Source organism: Geotrypetes seraphini, chromosome 10 (assembly GCF_902459505.1).
Source record: "Geotrypetes seraphini chromosome 10, aGeoSer1.1, whole genome shotgun sequence".
In the NCBI taxonomy this organism is placed as follows: domain Eukaryota; kingdom Metazoa; phylum Chordata; class Amphibia; order Gymnophiona; family Dermophiidae; genus Geotrypetes; species Geotrypetes seraphini.
The window spans coordinates 102,023,948-102,046,021 of NC_047093.1; the positions used below are offsets into that span (position 1 = coordinate 102,023,948).

The 22,074-nt window shown below is 44.8% G+C and overlaps 1 protein-coding gene across 3 annotated transcripts in view; it reads left to right on the top strand.

Moving 5' to 3' along the window:
* The window catches only part of NOXA1 (NADPH oxidase activator 1), a 199,688-nt gene that overhangs the window by 128,022 nt on the left and 49,592 nt on the right, over positions 1 to 22,074 (top strand). For all 3 annotated transcript variants that reach the window (XM_033961770.1, XM_033961772.1, XM_033961773.1), the window contains exon 12: positions 20,639 to 20,796. In XM_033961770.1, the coding sequence (XP_033817661.1) occupies positions 20,639 to 20,796 (158 nt within the window). The remainder of the gene's footprint in view (positions 1 to 20,638; positions 20,797 to 22,074) is intronic.

Genomic DNA, 22,074 nt, shown 5'->3' on the forward strand with positions numbered 1-22,074 from the left:
AGATTGAATCTCAGTTTAAAAGGGTGGAAGCTATCGTAATGGAGAATAGTGTTCCGTGTAACCGGCTTGCGGTATAAAGAGGTCTGGATCCTTCCTTCATAAACCTTGAATGGTAATATCCAAAAACACCATTTGAGTACGGTGGCATACCATGGTGAATTTTATATTATCATCAACCGTATTCAAATGGTGTAAAAAATGATCCAACTGTTCTCTTGTGTCCTCCCAAATGAAAAAAATATCATCAAGGAAACGGCCCCAAAATGCAACAAATGAAAACCATTGAGATGAGTATATGTATTTCTCCTCAAATTTGGCCATGAAAAGGGCTGCAACCGAGGGAGCCAAAGTGGCCCCCATGGCTACCCCTTGGATCAAGTTTCAAGTTTCAAGTTTAATATTCATTTGATGAATCGCTTATAACAATATCTAAGCGATGTACATTTTAAAAACCACAAGGATGTGGTAATACAATTAGAGTAACAAAAATTAACAAAAAATTTTAAACAAAAGACAAATAACATTGGACAAACAAGAAGGGTTGGGGAGGAGGGGAAAAGTTACAATTTTTATATTTAGAATTTAACATAAATGGGAAAATACATTGGGTAGTAGCGGGTTTTAATAGAAAAAAAGAATATGGAAACCTGAAATATTACTTTTCATGCATCAAAAGCATCTTGAAATAAGTATGTCTTTAAAATTTTCTTAAAAGAGACAAGGTCTGTTTCATTTTTAATAAAATTTGGAAGAGAGTTCCATAATGTAGGGGCTTTCACGGAGAACATATCATTGGATCTGCTGGTAAAACTCCTGTTGGTATTGAAAATAATTATCTTGAATGACCCATTTAGCCAGTTGCATAAGGAAACCGGTTGATACACGTTGGGGAGGGGTACGGTGGTGCAGAGTCTCAGATATTACATTCAATGCCTCTAACTGGGGTATTTGAGTATAGAGAGAAATGACATCCAGAGTCACCATCCATTTTCCCTCCATATTGATCTCATTTATTGCTAATTTTCGGAGAAAATCCGAGGAGTCCCTAATATAAGGAGGAGAAATACATATACTCATCTCAATGGTTTTCATTTGTTGCATTTTGGGGCCGTTTCCTTGATGATATTTTTTTCATTTGGGAGGACACAAGAGAACAGTTGGATCATTTTTTACACCATTTGAATACGGTTGATGATAATATAAAATTCACCATGGTATGCCACCGTACTCAAATGGTGTTTTTGGATATTACCATTCAGGTTTATGAAGGAAGGATCCAGACCTCTTTATACCGCAAGCCGGTTACAAGGAACACTATTCTCCATTACGATAGCTTCCACCCTTTTAAACTGAGATTCAATCTTCCTATAGCCCAATTCTTAAGGGCGCGTAGGGTCTGTTCTTCGTTAGAGGAATACAAAATACAGGCGGATCTGTTAGCTGACAGATTTCGCAAAAGGGGCTATCCGGAGAAATCTATTCGCCAAGCCTATTTAAGGGCTAGATTTGCCCAGAGGGAGTTGCTTTTGGGCGAGCCAGGGGACCCCGAGGAGGATACTCACGAACCATTGACGTGCGTACTCCCTTACTCTAAGGCTACCAAATTGATGGTGTGGTACTTACGCCAACATTGGCATATAGTACAGCTCCATTCATCTTGGAGCGAGTTTCCTCGGATAGCGTATTCAAGAGGAAGAACTTTAGGACAAAGATTTGACCCTGAAATATGGTAAGAGGGGTGAGAGGGAGAAAGGGCCTGCAAATGGGTCCCTCGGTGCCTCTTAGCATGGAGTCTCCAATGACTACCACTCTACGTTCCTTCCGGGGGGGCCCTGAATTCGAGGCTGGGAGCTGAGCATCCTCCTGAGCCCCATCTGCTATTTCCTCGGTGGTTCCTTCTTGTAGGATCTGGAATTTGTTTCTGAGAGTGAGTTGTGGTATTGATGTAGAACTACCCTGTTGGAGAGAAAAAGAAGAAGAAGAAGGTGAGAATGAGGTGTGTTTTCTTCGCTTGCCCGTAGAGGAGGTCACCAGTTGCCAGGGGCCGGCATCTCTAATCATCTCCTGTACTCCAATCGTTGTATTTAGGGCTGTAGGTATGGGCGTGTCGAGGATGGACCTGTCGTGGGTTCTCTCTGTGATGTGTGACAGTTCTAGGATGGCATTGTCGATGAAGGCCTCGTCATCCCTGATGCTCCTTAGGCGCTTTACCTCCTCCCTGAGGCTCAGCAGTTCCTGCAGGATATCCTCATCTAAGTTTCCTCGTCCCGGCTCCTCCGTCTGCATAGAGACTGTAGTGTACCTTGGGAGGGGGATAGTCTCGGTCTGCACTGAGACCTCTACCCTCCGATCTGTGTCTCCCTCTTCCTTCTTTGTACAGACCTCGGCCATTCCCTGGGTCCCTCCGGATGCTGGAGTGCTGACCTTGATAGTAGCTTTGGTGCTCCGTGTCCTCCCTGCCATTTCCTAGTATGTGATATATATTTCTGTAAAGAGAAAAGTTGAGATGTCAGAGAGTGAGTAAGGATAAAGATGATGATAGATATATTAGAGAGGATAAAGATGATGATAGAGATATTAGAGAGTTTGAGAGTTTTAGTGACTCTGATAGGTTCGAGGGAAGAACAGCGTATGGGTGTGAGAAGAAAAGAAAGGGAAGAGTGTGTTTGGTTGAGTATGAGAAAAAGAGTTTAGATTAGGCCTTGTATAAGGCCCTTCTCGAGGCCCTTCGCAAAGGCGCTGTCGCTAAGGCAAGCGCCTCTGCCGCTCGCCTTCGCCGCGCGCCAAACGGCTGTGCGCCGTTGGCTTGCCTCCTTTAAAGGAGGAGCCCGGTCGCGAGTCGCTGACGCGTAGGGGGTGGGCGGAGCTTACTCTCACCGCTGCCCCGGTCGTCCCTCAGCCGCCCCGACTGCCTCAGCGCTTCTCAGCGCTTGCTCTGCCTCCCCACGTGCTCCTTAGATCTACTGCTGCCGGAATGCGCCCGTTGGCTTGCCTCCTTTAAAGGAGGAGCCCGGTCACGAGTCGCTGACGCGTAGGGGGTGGGCGGAGCTTACTCTCGCCGCTGCCCCGGTCGTCCCTCAGCCGCCCCGACTGCCTCAGCGCTTCTCAGCGCTTGCTCTGCCTCCCCACGTGCTCCTTAGATCTCCTGCTGCTGAATCCGGACTGCACCCGTTGGCTTGCCTCCTTTAAAGGAGGAGCCCGGTCGCGAGTCGCTGACGCGTAGGGAGTGGGCGGAGCTTACTCTCGCCGCTGCCCCGGTCGTCCCTCAGCCACCCCGACTGCCTCAGCACTTCTCAGCGCTTGCTCTGCCTCCCCACGTGCTCCTTAGATCTCCTGCTGCTGAATCCGGACTGCGCCCGTTGGCTTGCCTCCTATAAAGGAGGAGCCCGGTCGCGAGTCGCTGACGCGTAGGGAGTGGGCGGAGCTTACTCTCGCCGCTGCCCCGGTCATCCCTCAGCCGCCCCGACTGCCTCAGCGCTTCTCAGCGCTTGCTCTGCCTCCCCACGTGCTCCTTAGATCTCCTGCTGCTGAATCCGGACTGCGCCCGTTGGTTTGCCTCCTTTAAAGGAGGAGCCCGGTCGCGAGTCGCTGACGCGTAGGGGGTGGGCGGAGCTTACTCTCGCCGCTGCTCCGGTCGTCCCTCAGCCGCCCTGACTGCCTCCCTCAGTACTGTTCATGTAAACAATGTAACCTCTTCAGCTACAACCCATTCTTACTGTGTCCCCCAAGGTTCGATCCTATCCCCCTTATTATTTAATATCTTTCTTTCTCCTCTTCTAACATTAGCCCAATCTATCGGATTTACAATCTTCGCATACGCAGACGACATACAACTTCTTCATCCAGTTAACACATCAAACATTTCTGACATAAAAGATATAAATAACAAACTGGACATTATAAATGATTGGCTGTTTATAGAGAATGACACGGTGACGGTTTACCCGCGGCCACCGCATTTAAGCCGCAGGTCACCGCCGAAAACGGGGAAGAAAACTAGCAGTCGCTGCGGTGACGGGGACAAGGCCATTCACCGACCACGGAAACGGTGAACAGGTTTGTCCCCGCGGGCCAATGTACCCCCTTCTAGGAACCGCTATTTACCTGTGTTTCACCGTGCTCCTCATTTGTCAGATCAACCCTTCCTGCCAATCGCAGCAGAAGGGTACCCAACCCCTCCTGCCGGTCCTCCCAATGGCCTCCCCTAAGATCGCCGGCAGGAGGGTACCCAACCCCTCCTGCTGGACCCCCCCCCAACGAACCCTCCCACCCCGGAACCCCCTTAGTCTTACTTTCCAAGTTGGACCGGACAGCTCCTCGCTCGTCTGGCCAGCAGGCCTGCCTCCGTCCAAATGAGGCGGGCCCGCCCCTCCCCTCCCCTGCCTAACCCACAGGATCCTAGGGCCTGATTGGCCCAAGCACCTAAGGCCCCTCCTATAGCGGGAGTGGCTTTAGGTGCCTAGACCAATCAGGCCCTAGGATCCTGTGGGTTGGGCAGGGTAGGGGCGGGCCCGCCTCATTTGGACGGAGGCAAGCCTGCTGGCCATACGTGTGAGGAGCCGTCCGGTCCAACTTGGAAAGTAAGACTAAGGGGGTTCCGGGGTGGGAGGGTTCGTTGGGGGGGGGGGGGTCCAGCAGGAGGGGTTGGGTACCCTCCTGCCGGCGATCTTAGGGGAGGCCATTGGGAGGACCGGCAGGAGGGGTTGGGTACCCTTCTGCTGCGATTGTCGGGAGGGCCGTTGGGGGGGTCTACAGGAGGGGTTGGGTGCCCTCCTGCCGTGATCGCTGGAGGGAGGGGAGACTTGCAGCCGTAGCCGCGGTCACTATGCTAATCACGGCAGGGAGATCTTTGCCGCGATTAGGTACAGCGGCCGCGTCTAATTACCATATAGGCTAACATTGTAAGCATTTAAAGTACATGTCGTGTTTGTTTTTGCATTGCTAGCCCCAGGGGTGGTGGAAGATTAGTGATTGAAAAACTGTATGAAAAATAACTATTTTAAATTTAGTGATCAAAATGTGTCAGTTTTGAGAATTTATATTAATTAATTTTTTCTCTGCGTGTTTTGTTTTTGTATAGTTATTAACTAATATTTAACTAAGTTTTAAAGTTTTAAAGAATGTTTCCTTTATACGTAAATAAAGAAAAGTGAATGGGATTGCAGTGGCGGTGACGGGGCGGTGAATGGGGTGGCAGTGGCGGTGACGGGGCGGTGAAGAGGATGGTGAGACGGGGACGGGGCGGTGACGGGGATGGTGAGACGGGGACGGGGCGGTGACGGGGATGGTGAGACGGGGACGGGGCGATGACGGGGACCAATTTTTTCACCGTGTCATTCTCTAGCTGTTTACAAATAAACTCTCCCTCAACTTAGATAAATCCCGAGGCCTCCTCCTTCCAATCAAAACTTCAGAATCCTTACTGGAAAAAATTTCAATCAAATCTATCCCAATTCAAATGGAAACAAAAATAAAACTACTAGGCGTCATTATCGATAGGGATCTTACCTTCCACGATCATATAAGTTCAGTTGTAAAAATCTGTTTTTTCAAACTACGTATCATCCGGTCCTTACTTTCTGTCCTGGAGACCGATTCAATCATTATTCTGATACACTCTTTAGTTATCTCACATTTAGATTATTGCAACTCACTTTTCAATGGTCTCCCCCAAAAGGAATTTCGACGCCTACAACTAATACAAAACTCTGCAATAAAACTCATTTATAAAATAGGTAAATACGATCATGTCACTCCTCTTCTAAAAAAAGCACATTGGCTCCCCATCACTCACCGTATTACCTATAAAATCATTTTACTTTCCTTTAAAATAAAACTCTCTCACCAACCCTCCTTTCTTGATAAACTTCTCATACCCCATTGTTCCCCACGCACTTTAAGGTCAACTGATCAAAAACTTCTTTTTATTCCCTCCATAAAAGATTTTTACTATACACGAAAAGCAAATTTTGCAGTAACTGCTCCATCCTTATGGAACTCTCTACCACAGCAACTCCGCGATGAACAACGCCTAGATAAATTTAAGATAGGCTTAAAAACCTTCTTATTTCGTGACGCATTTGTCAGTGCTTAGACTTATCCTCTCTCCTCTTCTCTCTAAGCAACCAACCGCTTTAATAAAGCGACCCCACCCCATATGTTTTATCCCAATCCCTCTATCTCCTATTTCTTCTTAAATATGTAACTTTTCCCCTCCCTTCCCATTTATCTTCACTCTCTAGTTTGTCCTGTTGATATTATCTATGTCCACACCATATATTTAATGCACCAATTATTATACCTTCAAGTTCTTAGTCTTCCTATCTTTTAAATTTTATTGTTAACCGGCCAGATATTTGTTTGATGGTCGGTATATTAAAATTAATAAACTTGAAACTTGACCACTAAGTAGTCCATCTTTATACCCCATTTTCGTCCAAGTCACAAATGCCTAGAAAAAGACCTTTTGGGCACAGGAGCGGCCAGAAAAGTGATGAACTGGACACCCAGACATGGCACCAGAGTAGTGGGGTACCTTACAGGGCACTGCTGTGAGCTTCACAAAAAGGGTCCCACATAAACATTTCACTACAGCTTCCTTATAGGTCATGGTGAGCCCCCCAAAACACCCCCAGAATCTACTTAACCCACCTATCTACCACTCCAATAGCCCTTATGGCTGCAGGAGCCACTTATATGCAGTACAAAAGGGTTTGGGGTTTTTTTTGGGGGGGATGCATATGTTTCACCATGAATGGAGTGATTAGAGTTGCTTATGGGCCTGGGTTCTCCTCTCCATGGTTCACTAACCCACTCCCAAGACCACTTAAGCCACCTCTGTGCAGCTCTACTAGGCTTTCCTATGCCAGGCTGCTAGATGCTGATGTTCTGGAGGCAGATATGTAAAGTTATTATGATTTTTAGGGAGGGGAGCAGTGATGACTGGGGCAGTGTGGGGGGGTCTATACTTTGTGTCTGCAGTGCTTATCTGGTCACTTTGGACACCTTTTGTGGACTTAGATCTGGTTTTAGATGGCCTAAGTCACAACGTCCAAGTTCCGTCTTGGCAGTGTTGTAAAACTTTCGGTTATACATGCAGTACGACTAAGTCTAAGACGGCCCATGTCCCGCCCAAATCCCGCCTTCCACACTCCTCCTGACACTCCCCATTTAGCTCTGGTCGTTCAGCAGCACTGTGAAGGCCTAGGTTGTTTTTAAATACGTCTAAAACCCTGTTCGATTATCGACACATAGACGACTTGTCTTTTAGATCGTCCAAGTGCTGATTGAGGCTGGTTTTTCTGTTTCGATTATGAGCCCCATAGTGTATGTTATATCATATGTACAATCAACAATACATAGGCAGCAAAATGCTTTTTTGGTTGGGGGGCGCTCAAGCTCTGCCCCAGACCCTACCCAATCTCTATCCCAGATCCCGTCCCCATAATAGTATTAATTGTAATACCATTTTTTTCATTCATTTTTCATATATACACACAATATAATCTTATTAACAATACCACAAAGCACACTATATTTCTCAACATTCATTCCTACCAGAACACCTGGCCTTGGTCACACAAGCAGAACACAGATAACCCCTATGCAAATACAGGAACACAAACTAAAAGTACTAATATATACAAACAAAACCCTAAGATGCAACACTCTGCATGCAGAACAACCCTCAGAGAAATAGAAACAAATGCATTTCTTCCTGAACAGTGCAAAATATAGACAGCAGATGTAATTTCTCAAAACTGACACAATTCAATCACTAAATTGAAAATAAAATCATTTCCCCTACCTTTATTGTCTGGTGATTTTGGTTTTCAAATCATCTTTCCCAGTCTCTGGCTGCACGTCCTTCTATCTGTGCTCTTAATTGTGTATCCAGGGTCACCTTATCCATTTGCTGTTTTTCTCTCTTTTTTGTCATATTATCCGTCTTTAGCATTAACTTTTAACTTTCTTCCATTTTTCTGCTTTCTTCTCAAAATCTACCGTACTCTTCCATGCCTTCCCTTTCCATCTGTGTGTACCATCTCCTCCCTCTTTCTTCCCTTCCCCTCCATCCCTATGCATCATCTCATCACTCTCCCATGGTCAGACATTTCTGCCTTCCCCCTTCATATGGTCTGGCATCTTTCTCCTCTCCTTCCCATAGCCTAGAATCTCTCTCCTCTCCCATGGTCTGGCATATCTCTCTCCTTCCCTCCCTCTTTCCGAGGTCTAACATCTCTCTCCTCTCCCTTCTGAAGTCTGGCATCTCTCTTTCCCCTTCTCTTCCATTCTGTGATCTGGCATCTCTCACCTTCTCATTCTAGTGGTCTGACATCTCTCCCTCACCAGGAAGGGGAAGGACCATCATTCAGGTGAAGGCGGGCCTGCTGGCCGGATGGAGAAACCATCCGACTGGCCAGCCAACTAAAAAAGTATGGGAGTCTAGCAGGGCTGAGGGGCTCTGGCTGGGCTGAGGGATGTCCGGTTGGGCTATGGGGCTAGGGTTCATTTGGGCTGGAAGGGGGGTCCAGTGGCCACCTACTGTCAGGGGTGAGGGGTGTCCTGCAGGAGGGACTGGGCATCCATCCTGCCGGCAATGTGTTGTTTTTTTCTTGGGTGGGGGAAGTCCAGCAGGAGGGATTGGGCATCCCTTCTGCTGGTGATGTTTTCAGGGTTCTTGGGGGCTGCTGGTGATGTTTTCGGGGTTCTTTGGGGCTATCCGGTAAGAGGGACTGGGCATCTCTCCTGCTGGCGATGTTTTTGAGGTTCAGGGGGGGTGTCCGTCAGGAGAGATTGGGCATCCCTCCTGCAAGCGATGTTTTCAGGGTTCATGGGGGGTTCCGGCAGGAGGGATTGGGCATTCTTACTGCCAGTAGTCTTCATAGGGGGGCGGGTACAGGTTTCCTGGGCTTCTAAACTGATCACGGCAGGGTGATCCCTTGCTGCAATTAGCTCAGCGGCAACCTGATGCAGCACTTATACCTGTTTTGACTTCATCTAAGTCATAAGTTATAATTCCATCCAGGCAACTTGTAAAACTTTCGATTATCGCTGCAGGACAACTATGTCTAGGTCGGCCCTCATCCTGCCCACCTCCCGCCCTAACCACTCCTCCAAAACCGTCCCTTTGAGCTCTGGGCACACAGTGGGATTCAGAGGCCTAAAAAGTTTCTGAATAAGTCCAAAAACTGGTTTTGATTGCGAACCATTGTCACAGACTCTGGTCTCTCAATACACCATACCATTGGGTAAGCCAGTTAAGAAGCCTTCCCCTTCACCCTCCAGGACCCAGGTCAAAGTTGCATCGAGTTGACACCGTGTTGCTGCACATTCAGTACTGGTGAAAAAGCTTAAGCCTTCTGTACCGGTGCTCACTCTAAAACAGAAGATCGATGCCCTGCTTAGATAGGAGCTCGGAGAACATTTCCAAATGTTGGTTCCGATTCAGCTTCTCCCAGTGTCGACTCCTAATCTCTTGGGGCAGTCTTGTCCTTGGTGATGTCATGATTAAATCTTCTTGCAGACTGGGGGGGCAGGGATATTGGCATACCCAGCCATGCTTTTGTCTATTCTGCATCTGGCCATGTCTTTGTCCTGTACTTAACCCTGTCTAAAGGTAAAATGGCTCAGTGTTTAGCACAACACCTGGATAAGATGGTTAGCAGCAGGGCTGAATTCAAACTTTTCAGACTCCCATTTTCTTTACTTTAAGTCCATAATTTCAAGCAAACTTAAATAATTTACCTCCAATAAAACTATATATAATAATTGGGAATATAAGATTAAAGCACACATTCTACTAAGGATGCAATTACTATAATAAACTATATTCAAAATACTTATTAAACCCTGAAAGAAAGGAAGAGAAAGAAAAAGAGAGAGAGGGAGGATAGTATAAAGAAAGAAAGAGAGACCCTGTTGTGTACGGAGTGTTGTAACATATGATAAAGTGGTATTTGCAGATAATATCACGCTACATCTGTATATTGTATATTGTTCTGCTATGCTCAGGCTGGACTGCAACTGGAGAGTCATGTCACAGCCCACAAGATCCAAGCTATGGTGGCTTCTGTGGCTTTCCTCAAATCTACTTCTATTGAGGAAATCTGTAAAGCTGCCACCTGGTCCTCGGTTCTTACATTCACCTCTCATTACTGTCTGGAATCTCTTTCCAGATGGGATGGGCACTTCGGCTAGTCAGTATTACAACCAATGTTCCCTCTAAGGTTTGATGAGGTGTGTGCAAAAAAAAATATGCATGAGCGACAAGTTACATACTCCACAAATTTATGAGCAGGTGCGGAGGATGCATTTTTAAACAAATGTAGTTTATCCTTGTACTACTTATGTAATTTTAATCATCTATGGATATGTTTGTATGTTTATTGTTCAAATGGTTTTATTTATTTCCCCAAATTTATTTTTGTTATACGCATTGAAAATATTTGATATTGCGTTTAAATCAAAATCTCAATAAACTTGAAACGAGTGCCCGTGAGATTGTGGGAGGGTTAAATACTCAAAACTTAGAAGTTTTTGCTAAGCCAGCTTTCTGGTATCTTTACATACAGTGGCGTACCTAGCATATGTAACATCCGGGGCCCATCATTTTTTGGCACCCCCCCCCCATCTGTAAGAAAAACATGATTTTTAGTAACAAACCACACGTCACACATGAGTACCTAGGAAAAGGCAGCATCTTACATATTGCAGTGAGCAGTACATCAATACACCCATTGTAAAACTAAACAAGCCAGACCAGCACAGATCAATCCTACATTGTCAATCCTAACAGAAAACCATGTCTTTTTTTTTTTTAGTTCAATAATTTTATTGAATATTATGAGAAATATACAGAAAGCAGTTCAAACACATAGAATCAGAGTAAAAACATTTGGTGTAGAAAAAATACATATCTACAATCATTTGTATACAACCAAAATAGTGAAAGGATCCAGAGTATTGGAACTGCTAATGAAAACCATGTCTTTCAAACACACAGAACACAGAAAACACCTTCGCCTAGTATGGAATATGTCATCACAAACTAACCCCTCCCCCTTTTACAAAACTGTACTGTGGATTTTAGCCACGGTGGTAACAGCCCTGACGCTCATAGAATTCTGAGCATCAGAGCTGCTACCACCACGGCTGGCGCTAAAAAACGCTCCACAGTTTTGTAAAAGGGGGGATAAAATAGAAATACACAGTTTCAACGCTCTAGCTCAGAGATGCCCAAACTTTTTGGGCTTGCGAGCTACTTTAAAATGACCAAGTCAAAATGATCTACCAAAAATAAAATTAAAAAACACAAAGCACACTATATGCTGAGAAAATGTTAATTATCATTCCTATTCTGGGTTTTTTTCAAAGAAGTCAAGGCAGATGACTCTATGCATTGTCACCTCAGTAACAACCATACAAAAATAGACAAATATACCCCCCATCCTTTTTATTAAACCACAATAGCAGTTTTTAGCGCAGGGAACTGTGCTAAATGCCCAGCGCTGCTCTCGACGCTCATAGGCTCCCTGCGCTAAAAAACACTATTGCAATTTAGTAAAAGGGGGCCATAGTGCAAAATATAGACAGCATATATAAATTCAGACACATTTTGATCACTAAATTAAAAATAAAATCATTTTCCTACCTTTGTTTGGTAATTTCATCTGGTTGCACTTTATTCTTCTGACTGTGCATCCAATATTTCTTCCCTTCTTTCAGCCTCCTGTATGCTTCCTCTCCTCCAGACCTCATTCCCTCCCCCAACTTTTTCTTTCTTTCTCTGTCTGTCTTTCTCTGATTCTATGCCCCATTTTTTTGCTTTGTTTCTGGTTCCCTGTCCCCCCCCCCTTCTTTCTTTCTTCCTTCCTTCCTCCGTGCCCCATTTTTTGCTTTTTTTTCTGGCTCCCTGTCCCCCCCACCCCACCTTCTTTCTTTCTTTCTTCCTTCCTACCTCCCCCATGCCACCACCGCCGCGGAATAGGCTGCTGCTGCCGCAATCGGGAACAGGCCGAAATCTCCCTGCTTCTCTTCTGCACAGGGCCTATCAACTCTCGCCGCCCGACGTCAATTCTAACGTCGGAAAGGACGTTCCGGGCAGCCAGGCAGCGATTGGCTAGCCAGAACGTCCTCTTGACGTCAGAATTGACGTCGGGCCGCCAAGAGAGTTGGTCAGCCCAGCAGGGAAGAGAAGCAGGGAGATCAAAGACACGGTGTCGGCCTGATCCCCGATGGCAGCAGTGAGAAGGGAAGGGAAGCAGATTGGGCACCACTGCTCTAGACGAGCCGCACTCTAGGGAGAACAGAGGACCGTGAACCCTCGCACCCCCACCCCGACGTCCGATTCCTCCCCCAGCCTCCCCTTACCTTTGCGACGCGTGTGTGCGCTGTGACGAGAAACTTGTGCGCTGCGATGTAATATTTTGTGCGCCAGCGCACGCCAGCGCAGCTTAGCGGGAACACTGATTTTACAACATTTATTTTCTTAAAGACCAACACTCCCACCATCCCATTCTGGTTAGTTTGGAGGTCACCCATGTGTGAGAATAGGCTCCCTGCCTGCTTGTCCTGGGATAAAATACAGTTACTTACCGTAACGGGTGTTATCCAGGGACAACAGGCAGATATTCTCACAACCCAACCTGCTCCCCTGGTTGGTTTCTTAGCTGGCTTATCTGAACTGAGGGACGTCGAATGGGAAGGCACTCGCGCATTCGCGGTGTGAGATATCGCTAACTTTCTGAAAGTCTTAAAGTGGCGATGCACTTTTGATGTGTCCGTACCAGGGCTCCGTTGGTGACATCACCCATGTGTGAGGATATCTGCCTGCTGTCCCTGGATAACACTCGTTACGATAAGTAACTGTATTTTCTGGGTGGTCATTGAATTGGGTGAGTCCCATGTTCACTATTTTCTTCTGCGCCATGTATGTTGCTAGATCTTCTCTTTCTCAGATCCCTACAGTGCTGGTGGTGGGTAACTGTAGCTGACTACTCACTGCTGTCTGCCTGAAAACAGGTACAGAGTAAGGTGCCTCTTGCTTAATCACAGTGTGCTGAAGGGACTGTGGTGCTCAGACTTCACTGGAGCAAGGTTCCTGTATAGTGCCAGTCTTTGCTTGAGATGAAGTGTTCTTCTCGGTGAGCCTTTCTGGAGTTAGAACCGGTGGTAGTATGTTCGTGTGCATACTTATGTATGGACAACAGTAATGATGTTGTGTATCCATAGTGTGCTCCACCTTAGGCTTGCTTGTCACAAGTGATCTCGACTCCGCTGCTGAAGAATGTGCCTTCCCTTCATTGTATGACTCCACTGAGTCAGACTGATTGCTCTCTTGCTCTGAGGTGTGCCTTCATGTATTCTAATGTACGCTGTGTGGGACCATCCCATTTGATATGGCTAAGCTGACTCTCCCGGTCATCAGCCTTAGTGAGTTCTTCCAGCACCTTAAGCTGTGCCTCAATGGCAGCGACTTCTTGTTGGAGAATCTTCAAGGTGATATCTAGCTCTACCTTCTCTGTTGCTGCTTCTGCCTCTGCCTTTTCTAGTTTTAAATTCTGTATCTCTATAGATGCTGCTTTCTGGCTATTAAAAAAACTTTTGTTTTTGCAGCTTCTGCCTCCATTCTCAATTTAACAGACATGGAGACTATGGATGATTTGCTGGAGTGTCCTGAGTGTTATGTTTTGTGTATTCTAGATGTTCTACTGGTTCTGGAACTTCTTGTTGACTTTTTAGAACTCCCTGAATATTGGGATTCAGTGTTTTTATCTGGGGTTTCTGTTGGTTGCTCTCTCTTTAAGAGCATCATTTACTATGGCCTGCCATATCTGGTTAATGGCCCTTTAGCGCTCAGACTGGGCCATACTATCTTGAATGTGCTTTCTGGCAAAGTAAGCATAAAATTCTGCTGCTGTATTTTTATATTTCTGATTAGCAGCCTCTATGTGCGGCGGCGGCGGCCAAAAAAGCAAATAGGATACTGGGAATTATTTTTAAAAAGGATGGTTAACAAGACTAAGAATGTTATACAGTAATGCCCCTGTATCATTCCATGGTGCAACCTCATCTGGAGTATTGTGTTCAATTCTGGTCTCCTTATCTCAAGAAAGATATAGTGGCGTTAGAAAAGGTTCAAAGAAGAACGATCAAGACGGTAAATGGGATGGAACTCCTCTCATATGAGGAAAGACTAAAATGGTTAGAGGTCTTCAGCTTGGAAAAGAGACGGCTCAGGGGAGATATGATTGAAGTCTACAAAATCCTGAGTGGAGTAGAATGGGTACAAGTGGATCAATTTTTCACTCCATCAAAAATTACAAAGACTAGGGGACACGCAATGAAGTTACAGTGAAATACTTTTAAAACCAATAGGGGGAAATTTTTTTTCACTCCGAATAGTTAAGCTCTGGAGTGCGTTGCCAGAGGATGTGGTAGGAGCGGATAGCGTAGCTGGTTTTAAGAAAGGTTTGGACAAGTTCCTGGAGGAAAAGACCATAGTCTGTTATTGAGAAAGACATGGGAGAAGCCACTGCTTGCCCTGTATTGGTAGCATGGAATGTTGCTACTCCTTGAGTTTTAGCCAGGTACTAGTGACCTGGTTTGGCCACCGTGAGAACGGGCTACTGGGCTTGATGGATCGGCTATTCTTTTTCTTTTCTTTTTTTTAATAACAGATCCGAGATCCCTCCCCCCCTCACTTTACAATTGTACCATTATGGAAAAAATGATATTCACTCATCACAAAATTCTATTAATGGACCCCAAACCTCCTGAAATTTATTAAAATTTCCTTTTTGTGTGGCTAAAATTCTTTCCATTTTAAATATATGACAGAGTTCCACCAGAAACTGTAATTAAGCCTGCTCCAATTCTTATGTTCTTATGACTAAAATGTCCAACTTATCTGCTGTGTCACTCTAGACCAGAGGCTTACTACTGTCATGAGGTATTTTGCACTTCTGACTTATAGTTTTCCTGAGCCTTTTCAGTTAAAGTGTGTACTCTCATTTCTTTGCCTTCTTCCCTGGCAATGTGGGTATCTGCAAGGCTGGCATCTGGGGTTTCTTTTTTTTTTTTTTTTAATCTTTATTCATTTTTAAAACTCACAGTAAGTGTAACATAAAATACAATCATTTTATACTTTAACATCACTTAATATATCATCAAATTCTAACTCGCAACAAATATCCCCTCCCTTATACCTAACAATAATTCATAAGCATCTGGAATACTGAGTTCAATACTGGTCGCCGTACCTTAAGAAGGATATGGCAACACTCGAGAGGGTCCAGAGAAGAGCAACAAAGATGATAAGGGGCATGGAAGGCCTCTCATATGCTGAGAGGCTGGAGAAACTGGGGCTCTTTTCCCTGGAAAAACGAAGACTTAGAGGGGACATGATAGAAACTTACAAGATCATAAAGGGTATAGAGAAGGTAGAGAGGGGTAGATTCTTCAGACTGGCGGGGGAAACAAAAACAAGAGGGCACGCAAGAAAATTGAAGGGAGACAGATTCAGAACAAATGTTAGGAAGTTCTTCTTCACTCAGAGGGTGGTGGATACCTGGAATGCGCTTCCGGAGGAGGTGGTAGAGCAGAGTACGATTTTGGGTTTCAAAAAGGGGTTGGACATGTTCTTGAAGGAAAAGGGTATTGAGGGGTATAGTTAGAGAGGTACTATAAAGGATAAAATGTCTTAAGTAAAGGATCACTACAGGTCACGGACCTGGGGGGGCCGCCGCGAGTGCGGACTGCTGAGCACGATGGACCTATAGTCTGACTCGGCAGAGGCGATGCTTATGTTCTTATGTTCTTAAATCATAAAATATTCCCACCCCACCCTGGACGTGTATGAACAAAAGGGAAAAAATTAATATTTATTCTATGTAGTAATTTCAATCTTTATAGTATCTTGTTAATGGCTCCCAAATAACCTGAAATTTCTTAAAATTTCCCTGCTACATGGCAATTATCCTTTCCATTTTTAAATGTATGACACAAAGAGTTCCACCAAAAGCTATAATTCAGCTTATCCCAATTTTTCCAATTATTCATAATCTGTTGTATGGCAACCCCTGTCATAATTATTATTAGAGGATATTTGGCTTTTAGCCCTCATTAACATGCCAAACAATATGATGTCGTAGGATAATGCCACCGGATTATCTAACAAACTATTTATTTGACCCATATTGATTTCCCAAAAGCAAGTATCAATGGACAATAGAATAACAAATGATCTAATGTCCCAGCTTCAAGATGACAGTGCCAGCATCTATTAGATTTAGAGCTATCTAACTTCTGTAAACGAACCGGGGTCCAAAATGCTCTATGTAACAGAAAAAAACAAGTTTGTCTCATAGATGCAGACATTGTACATCTCATCCTCCAAGCCCAAATACGTGGTCATTGAAATGCAGTAATTTGATGCTTGATCTCAATGCTCCAAATGTCCCGAAGACCAGTTTTTGGTTTCTTATTTAAAAATCCAGATATTAATTTATACCACTGAGTGGCCTGATGTCCCAGGAAGTCCACCTGAAAGCATAAGAGCAACAAACTATACTGATTGCTGAGATTTTTCCATTCAGGGAACCCAACCTGAATAGCCTGTTTCAACTGCAACCATCTATAATTTTGTGATTTATTAAGACCGAATTTGTGTTGCAATTGTGAAAAATCAAGCAGCTTACCATCTGAAATAACATCATCCAAATTACATATACCCATCTTCATCTAATACTTATAGATGACCTTAAATCCGCTAATTTGGATCTTGGAGTTCAGCCATCGGATCTGATGAATTTATTTATGAACCGAAATAGGTGTTAAATGATCCACACATTTTAAGGTTTTCCATGTATCTACTAGGATTCTATTATCCTTATATAATCTAGGCATCTTAATACTTAACACATGACTCAACCTCAATGGTGACATGAGTTGCCATTCCAACCATAACCAGTCTGGGAGATTTTCCATGAGCTCAGGCAGGATCCAGTATATACCCGACGCATAATATAGGCTTGATGGTACCTATAAAAGTTGGGAAAATTTATCCCACCCTCCGCAATTGTTTTTTGTAGAGATACCATGGCAATTCTTGCTGCTTTCCCCAGCCAAATAAATTTTTGTCAGAAAACTATTTAATTTCTTATAAAAGGACCCCTGAAAAAACCACGGTAACATTCCCATTTGGTAAGAAACCATAGGCACCATAGGCAAATTCATCATCTTAACTGTTTGGACTCTCCCCCATCAAGACAGATGTAATGGATTCCAATGCTCACACATTTCTGTGACCTTCAGCAATAAAGATTTTTCATTTGCTTTCATAGTTTCTTCTAGAGTACTTTTTATCCAAATGCCTAAATTATTTATACCCTCTTCCTTCCAAAGAAAGGGGAATGAATCAAATAATCCTTTTTTACAATATGGGGCTCATAATCGAAAGAGAAAAACATCCAAAAACTAGCCCAAGTCGGCACTTAGATGAACATTTCTCAAAAACGTCCAAGCGCTGAGAATAATACCGGGTTTATGATGTATTTAAAAACGACCTAGGCCTTCATAGTGCCGCTCAACGTCCAAAGCTAAATGGGGCATTTCGGGAGGCGTGTCGACGGCGGGAGTTGGGCGGGACGTGGGCTGGCTTAGACTTAGTCATACAGCATTTATAACCGAAAGTTTTACAACAGAGTCTAGACGGAACTTGGACGTTGTGACTTAGACCATGTAAAACATGGTCTAAGTCACAAAAACCCACCTAAACTCACCAGATAAGCACTTCAAACACATAACACAGACCTCCACACACTACCCCAGAGATCACCAACCCCCCACCCCCATAAAAATTGTATTCACAACTTTAAATTTCAGCCTCCAGACCATCATCACCTGGCCGCCTGGCATAGGAAAGCCTAGTCGCCCAGCCCAGAGGCAGCTTTAGTCGTCTTGGAGGTGGGTTAGGGACCCATAGAGAGGAGGACCCATGCCCATAAGCTCCTGTAATCACTGCATTGATACTGAAACATGTGCACTGCCCTATACACCCTCAAACCTTTTTTTACTGGCATATGAGTGGCTCCTGCAGCCATAAGGGCTATTGGGGTGGTAGATAAGTGGGTCTAGGAGATTCTGGAGGTGGTTTGGGGGGCTCACCATCACCTATAAGGGAGCTGTAGTGAGGAGAAGCCATGGCACTCTTTTTGTGAAGTCCACAGCAGTGCCCTGTAAGGTACCCCACTATTTAGGTGGCATGTCTGGGTGTGCAGTCCATCACTTTGCAGACCCCTCCCACGTCCAACAGGGCTTGTTCTAGGCGTTTTGGACTTGGACGGAAAGTTGGACCGAAATGTGGTATAAAGATGGACGATTTAGCGGCTTTGACGATCAGATCAGCAGGACTTATAATTAGACGATTTTTGAAAGTAAATAAAAGTTGGATGTATCTTTCGAAAATGTGTCTTAGGCTCTTTTAAACTTTGGACGACTTGGGAGATGGACGTAAACGGACTTAGACGTCCCTTTCAATTATGCCCCTCCACACATTTAGTGGAAGAAACTCTGATTTGCATAGCTAAACGGGCTCCTCTCCAATGATGCCCCCAGTGCCATCCTCAACCTGCCCGCCTTTTGGTTAGGCAGACTGTGGGGATATTCAGCAGCACTCTCTGGTTAAGTGCTGCTAAATATCCCCACTTAGGCAACTGGAAGAGATTTAAATGGCAGGCAGTGTCAGTGGTTTTTAAGCTGCTGAAAGCAACTGGCTGAACTTATTGTGAATATTCAGTGCTGCGCCTTAATCAGGGTCTGGTATTGAATATCTGGTTTTAGCAGCTAGCCAGAAGGTACTGGCTTCACTCAAGCTCTGTCCATAGATAGTACTAACAGGCCAATACAGAGACAGTCTGATTAAGTGCCGCAAAATATTAGCGGATAGCATAGGTGACAAAATGGGGGGGTAGGGCACAGGGGCCATGGCCTCCCCCAAAATTGCTAGTAATATAACAGGGCTCGACAGCAATCCTGCAGGGAAAGAAGCAGCATCTTGCTACCGGCCAGCATGCATGCTGGTTGACACTTTCAGCCGTGGCCCCACGCCAACATCTACTTCTTCCCACCACGCATATACCTTTAATGTCTTGTAAAATTGCAGTGCTGTCCTGATGGCCCCGGCATCTTCCCTCCGCTATCGCCCGCCCTAGCAGAAACAGGAAGTTATCAGGGAGGGTGAGCTGCAGTGGAGGGAAGACGCCAGGGCTGACGTCAGGACGGCACTGCACTTTTACGAGGAATTAAAGGTATACGCACGGTGGGAAGGAGTGGAAGTCGGCGAGGGGACGCTGGCCGGTAAAAAGGTGCCTCTTCCACCGGAGTGACATTTCAGATTCGGGGAAGAGAAGGGAGCATATAAGACTGGATGGACCATTCAGGTCTTTATCTGTCATCATCTACTATGTTACTATGTATGTTACTTGGGAGAGGGAGTGAGGGAAGGGAGAAATGTTGGACAAATGAGGGCAGGAAGGAGAGATATGAGGAAGGAAGGAAGGGAGGGAGAGGGGCGCATTGAAACACAGAAGAAAGGAAGGGAGCATGAACTAGGGACAAAGGAATAAAGGAGGGAGGGCATGAATTTGAGACACAGAAGGGAGAAAGGGGGCACAGACTTGGGACAAAGGCTGGAAGGAAGGAGGGAGGGGCACTAATTTGGCACATAGGATGGAGGGAGGGGAGGAATAGAAAGTGAGAATTGTTGAGCATGGGTGTGAGTAAAAGAGAAAGGAAGAAAGAAGAATTGGGCATAGTGAGGGAGAGAATTGTTAGACATGGTGATGGGAGAGGGGTGAGGTAGAGAGAGATGAGAGGGAGAAATGTTAGATGTGGTGCTGGAGAGGGAACAGTGAGACAGATGAAAGGGATTCAAAAGGGAGGAATGTTGGACATATTGGTGAAGGGAATGGAGGAAGAGATGTGGCATGGAGCTGGAGAGGGGTGATATAAGGAGAAATGTTGGGCATGGGGCTGGTGGGCAGGGGTGAAAGATGCTGCACACAGTCTGGGGGATAAGAGGGAGAAATGTTGGATGTGGCAATAGAGGGGGTGGAAGAGATGCACCCTGGATCCCTCTCTTTCTCTTTTTCCCCACTCCCTTTGCAGCAAGGGAGGGAATGAGAGAGAGAGAGAGAGAAAAAAACGTTGCACATAGGGGTGGAGGAGAGAGGAAGAAATGCTGTGCTGTGCGGTGGGGAGGGAAAAGAATGTGCTTTGTATAGTTTAATTTTGTGGTTACCATTGTGTATTAATAAGATTATATTGTGTGTATATGAAAAATAAATGGAATAAATGACATTTAGTACTATTATTATGGGGGTGGGGCCTGGGGCGGAGCTTTTGGGCCCTCCAAACAAAAAAGCGTTCTGCAAGATACAAATGATTTAACCAGGCTGTAGACTCTCCTGCTTTGATATATCACTGTGAATATCGATCCTAGGCAAATCTAAACTTTAAATATCATATGATGATTAATCTAAAGATGGCTCAGTTCTGGATAACAGTCATAAAGTTGGCAATTGCAGGTACATATTAGAGGATCTGGTAAGCATTTGTTTTTCATGTTTGACCACAGATTCCGACGTCCCTGGATACCCTTTCCTCAGGTGAGAGCAATTCCATTATGCTGACGGTGCGCTGCGCCTATACAGCAACATTGAAAGTGACGGCAGACATAAGCTTCTTGGACCTGCAGCATCTGCTTACAGAGAAACAAATGGCAATGCAACTGAGGTTTGTTCAGTTTTCTTCGTCTTTGGTTTCTTCTTCTCCCTTTCAAGACATTTAGCAGTTGCATTACTTAGAGCAGTAGGTGAGCCAATCAGTTGTTATATGGCACATTTCGCTAAATGCTGCCAGGGAACGTCAGGTGAAAGCAAACATTTTAGGGTCAATATTCAGCTGTTGGCGGTGAGCATTTGCTTACTTCTGATGCTATTATTCCTGAATATTCAAAGCCGGAACCTTAAACTTTGAATATCCGGTTATTTATAAGCCAGCTAATAGCCACCTGTCGATATTCATCTCTTAAGTGGTCATGAGATAATGCATAAAAATAGAACAGACTTTTATGTGGTAAACCAAAAGTGTTGACTTTACCCTCGGAATGCCACCAACATACAGCTGAATATTAGCAGCTAGCCGAGACGAAGCAATTTTACCAAGTCAGCAGCTGGTTAAATTATTTTGAATATAGGGCCCTTTGGTTTTCAGTGGATCCTGGAGGCTAAAGAAGATAAAATAATATTCCTAAGTTCCTACAGGAAGCTGGTGATTACTGTAAACCACAGAATGTGTCTTTTTTAATATACTGGGAAAGGTAGTCCTTCAAATGCAAGTGCCAAATCAAAAATAGGGGCTTATGGCAGGACAGTTTCTTAGAAGACTAGTCAGTGTTTTGTCATTGCCTTCCCCAATCATCTTTACCCCCTGGCTAGGCTAAGTTGGTCTGAGTCTAGCTAGTTTGGGATTTGAAGTCAGGTTGTGGGCACAGTTGGCAGGTTACCTACCAATTTCACCACAAGACCTCATGATTATAGCAATAAATAAGCTGAAATAAATCAAAGCAGAGAGTAAAGCATCAGGAACTCATGTCCAGAGACCTTTCCTGACCTATGGTTTAATATAACCATTCATTCACTTAAGGGCTCTTTAACTAAGGTTTAGTGCGCGGTCCATTATAGTCTATGGACGTGTTAGCGCTAATATTTAGTGTGCGCTAAAATGGCTAGCGTGCCTTAGTAAAGGACCCCTTAATTTGAATCCATGTTTTACAAAATAGAATATTATGGCAGGTACTGAATGGCCCTCCTTCCTATGCTCTTACCTAGAAGAGTGACTTATGCTGTGGGTGCTGCTTGAAACTGCAGCAGTTGATCCAGTCTCAAAGGGGGGATGGGAAGTAGAGGAAGATATAATACCAGCCCCTTAGGGTGTTTTAAACTTGGCTTTTAATAAAGCAGTATTCGCTCTCAAATGAAGTGAACAACAAAGCATTGTTTGTTTATTCCG